The 4,965-nt window shown below is 35.7% G+C and overlaps 1 protein-coding gene across 1 annotated transcript; it reads left to right on the top strand.

The window, feature by feature from the left end:
• Positions 1-188: 188 nt before the first annotated feature.
• Positions 189-4,960, top strand: LOC104500700 (cone cGMP-specific 3',5'-cyclic phosphodiesterase subunit alpha'-like; the record flags this gene model as incomplete). The annotated part of the gene is made up of 5 exons (XM_010144391.1): positions 189-338; positions 1,019-1,162; positions 1,246-1,314; positions 4,334-4,480; positions 4,853-4,960. Coding segments are annotated over 5 exons (618 nt in total), but the record flags the coding sequence as incomplete, so codon positions are not given.
• Between the last annotated feature and the right edge of the window lie 5 nt (positions 4,961-4,965).

Raw genomic sequence — 4,965 nt, 5'->3', positions numbered from 1 at the left:
TATATAGTAACTATAGATACTATAGAAAAATATGCTAATGCTTTCCACCAATTAATTATACAGTTGATTACATAAATAATTTCTCCTTTGTTTGTGATGCTCAGGTCTTAGTGTTACATTGGCTATATCAATAGCTGTATCACTACTTTCAAAGAAATATACATTTCCTGTTTTTTGGCTTTTTACAGAAAGGACCAGTGGATGAGACCGGTTGGGTTATCAAAAATGTCCTGTCATTGCCTATTGTCAACAAAAAAGAAGAAATTGTGGGAGTTGCAACATTTTACAATAGGAAAGATGGAAAACCTTTTGACGAGTATGATGAACAGATCATTGAAGTAAGCTTAATAGGATTAGAAGCTTTAAGGAGCCATATGATGTTAATAAAAATACTATTTTAAAAAGTAATTTTAAAAGGTCTAAATTTTTTCAAATAGTCTATATTAAACAAATATAAACCCAAATCTCCATCTTCTTCACTGTACAGTTTCTTAAGAATCAGAAAATTTATTTCCCTTTATAATCCTGAAAATTGATGAGATATTTACATTCCAGTAAGAAATAAAATTAAGATATCATTTTATTTTTAATCATTTGACTTTTTAGTGATAGTCAGCATCTCCTAACTAGCAGTGGTTAAGCAGGTATGGCATGCTGCTTGACAGTGGGTATCATGCCTGCGACCATGGGAGTTCCCAGAGCATTCATGATCACATGCACTTGGGCATGATGAGATACTGCACAGTGTATCCAAGTCTGCTCAGCTAACTTAAGCTTCATAAGCCTCAGCGTATACAAAATGGGAACATTGGCCCTTAATGAGACAAAAAACATCGTTAAAAGCTGTGAGGTCCTAACAGAACCTGTTGATGGAAGTTAAAGGCCTCCAACAAGTAGAGTTACACATTGCTTTTCAAAGGGCACTAACCAAAACTGGAACTTAAGAAAAGTAAGTTTGAATTGTTTATTCAATTTTATTGTCATGGTGTCATCTCCACGTTGCTTGGCTTTGTTCCAGACTCTCACACAGTTCCTGGGATGGTCTGTTTTAAATACTGACACTTATGACAAAATGAACAAGCTTGAAAACAGGAAAGACATTGCTCAGGAAATGCTCATGTATCAGACAAAGGCCACCCCTGCTGAAGTTGAATCTATATTGGTAAGTTTCTGTCCACAGTCAGAAAATTAAAGTAGGAAATTTGCTACACAAAACCTGAATTTCTTACTCATTCTTATTTTTAGAAATACAAGGAGAAATTAAATGTAGATAGCCTAGACGAATGTGAACAAAAGGACCTCATCAGGATTTTGGTAAGTCATTAAACTGAAAATTCTGGTGGCGTGTTCCATCCTTATAGAGAAAGTTGTGTATAGCCAAATGCTGATTAATACAATCCATTTTAGCTATCAGTTCCAGATGCTAGATGGAGTTGATTTAATTATTTGTCTTCAACCTCTTCACTCGTCCATATCCAGAACCCACTGTTACCTATAGGAAAACATTCTGTCCCAAACACGTGTCAACAGACTTGGATAGTCAGTTATGTAGAAACATTTATTTGGATTAACACTTAAAGTGTTTAACTTCTTTAAATATCCACAGGGACAGTACTATACTTACAATTGAATTAATATATTTTCAAAAATAAAAGAAGGGACATTGATGTAAGGTCACTTTCATTCTGAGTCAAAGAACATGTGTAGGAGTGTCCAGTGGAACTAACCTACTTTCAGATTAATTTTCCTGCATTTTCTTAGGCAGAGAAATTAAAAAACACTGATCAGTGACTTCACAGTGATGAAAAAGATTTGATCTAATCAGTCAAAACTCTGCTACTACTAAAGGAAAAACGAGTCACCTTCTTTTCCAGACTGTGCTGTCCTCTGGCTGCTTTAGTATTTCAATCTAGAAAGGAAGTGCCTTTTTGGAGGAAAACTCCTGTTTGTTTCCACTGAATGGACTTTGTTTTTTCTTGTGGAGCAGTCCTGGAGCATGTGTACTGGCTTGCTTTATGTGAAACAAAACACAGATATGTGCTCCGGGAAACACTGAATTAACTCCCACTGTTAACGGATCAAAATAGACCTAGGCTGAAGAAAAAAGGTGAAATACACACAAATCTGGTGGCTTGCAGTACCAACCACTTCACATATTCCCTCTTACTACACCACATTTGCTAATGTAGACATAGCCATAGGGAAAAGATCTCACTAAGGTATTTTTAGTTATGTACATGCGCATGGTGTTAAGGTTTTACTGACTCCCACAAAACAGATGCTCACACAGCTTGCAAGTGGTGAAACCAAAAAACATCAACAGTCCATGCATAGCTTCACATACCTTTTAAAGTAAATTTAGTTTAGCTGCATGAAGAATTGCAAAAATTAATAGATAAACATTATAAATACTATCTACTGGTAGAGCAAGAAGTGATTAGTACAGACTTCAAATGTAAAAACATAATACTGGTATGAATTTTTAGAACTCCAAAATGCAATTAAAATGAGTTCTCTCAACATTGTGGAGTCACAAATTCAAAGGTCTAGTACCTCCTGCAGTGCCAAGGCTACATGCAAATGCTTTATCCTATTATAAGACCTGGAATCTCAGATAGCTAATGGGATAAAGCAGGTGTTTCTAGATCTGATGATTCACAAAGTAATGGGTCTTAACACACCACTGCTCCAGGTTTCCTTGTCCTTGACCTCAGTTCAGAGTAGATATAAAGGAAAAACCCAGGGTGAAAGAAATATATTTGCATGGATATTCAGCCTTATTTGTTGAAATATATGCATACATTCATTTTTTTCCTTATCCATAGAATGGAGATAATTTTTAGACTACTGTGGAGGAAGGCAGTCATCGTGATCATATAATCTATTTTTCAGTGTTGCATCAGACTTTGCTGAATGAATTCTTGTTTGGAATGGGGCATATTCTTTAAAATATAACAGCATTCTTCCTAGCCTTTGAGATACACAGATGAAAAGTTCACTAATGTAATTATTACCAGTTAGGCTGTTCAACGTGAATCTGAATAACATATACAAAATAGGCAATTTAAATTTAATTCAGACTTCTTAACTTTTGGATCATCTGAATTTTAGATTTTAGTATACGTTTTATGGAGGTTCTTCAGAACACAGAATGCCCTGAATGTCATCCAGACAACTTCTCATGAAATTTAGTATATGGGGGAAAGATTATGCAGTTATATAGTCCACCACTTCTGGAATGATCCGTTATTTTTATCAGTGGTCAGGATTGTTCAGAACAGACTGTTGTAAACTACAGAAAGGCAGTTACTAGGACAGAATCACCGTGAACTACAGCACTAGAAAGTAAACGACTCCAAGGGATTTGAAGTAAGCTATAATAACCATGAACACAATAGGCTTTGTGCACTTAAGCATTGTAACAGTTTTTACTCTATGCATACGCTGAGATCATTCTAGAGCTAAGCAGTCAAAAATTTACTGCAAGCAGACAAACAAGAACACAAATGAGATTTGTGGGTTTTTATGTCTGATCTTGTAGAATTTTCCATTTCACTTGCATATGCCGAATCAGCTTTATAGGTTTGTCTATTAAGTATATATAGGCTGTCGCAGTCAAACAGAGACTGTCACAGGAGACAGGGTAAGACAGACTAATTTTAAGAGCTGGTTGTGGAGCAGAAACGAAACACCAGCACTCCAGAGGTATAAAATATATACAGGAATCTTTGCTTGCCTAGAGTGTCTCCAAGAGAAGGCAAGGTTATGGGTAGGTAAGCATGCAAGCAAGCCTTCTGTTACTAAAAAAATGTTGTTGTTATATTCTACTGTAAAAGTAAGAAATGCTTTTTTCTAGATAGGTTGGTTTTGGTCACTATATTCATCCTTATTCATCAGATTCAAAAGGGAAGAACAACATTTAAAAGAACAACTTTCTTGTGAAAAAGATGAACTACGGCCTTGAGACCAGGCTAAAAGTGGGAGAATCATAGAGTTTTATACCAGGAAGGAGAATATTCCAAGGCCTGAGATTTCTGAACTAAGGAAATGTTGAGATGATGCCAACAGATTGTGTTGGAATGCAGAGTAGGAAGAAACACGGTCTGGCCAAGGCTTTTATCTATCCTCTTTGAGAAGAAAGCCAGCAGCATCACTCTTGCGTTTGCTAACTTCATACCCATGGGTTTGTGCTGACACCTGAGGCCTCTGAAGGCACAGTAAGTGTACTGTGCTCAGGCAATGTTTCTACTGAACTCAGAAAAAAAAACTACAGATGTTTTTCCAACTCTGTTCTTGCAAGGAAAACCTTTGTGTTTTTGGCTTTTCCTAACAGAAAGAAGAATTACCTGATCCAAAAGATCTAGAACTATATGAATTCCGCTTCAGTGACTTTCCCGTCACAGAGCATGGTCTCATAACTTGTGGAATACGACTCTTCTTTGAGATAAATGTTGTCGAAAAGTTCAAAGTCCCAGCTGAGGTCTGATTTATTTTGTCTTGTTTATATGTATTTATTCTAAGAAATATAGTTGACTGTAGGTACTTTAACACAGAAGTAGGCAATATTAAAATATTAGTAGTATGGATAACAATCTTCTGTTCTTAATTAAATGTTTGAGTATTTGTCACACAGACTTAAAACTAATCCTGAAACTGTGTGAGCTATGGAAGGAATTAAATCAACATGAATTTACATAAGAACAATGTGTTGTTTCCATGTATAATTCACTAAAAAGCAATTACTTTCATAGAACTTGCACAGCAATTTCGTAGTATATTTAGGTAATTTTATATGAATTCCGTATTTTTTTTCCATTAACAGCACAGTCTTAATCACCTCTGTTTATAATAGGTCCTTACAAGATGGATGTACACAGTCAGGAAGGGTTATCGAGATATCACTTACCATAACTGGCGACATGGATTCAATGTGGGACAAACAATGTTTACTCTTCTGATGGTAAT

Source organism: Buceros rhinoceros, unplaced genomic scaffold, assembly GCF_000710305.1.
Source record: "Buceros rhinoceros silvestris isolate BGI_N320 unplaced genomic scaffold, ASM71030v1 C13266686, whole genome shotgun sequence".
Taxonomy (NCBI): Eukaryota; Metazoa; Chordata; class Aves; order Bucerotiformes; family Bucerotidae; genus Buceros; species Buceros rhinoceros.
This window is presented reverse-complemented; position numbering and strand designations above follow the sequence as displayed.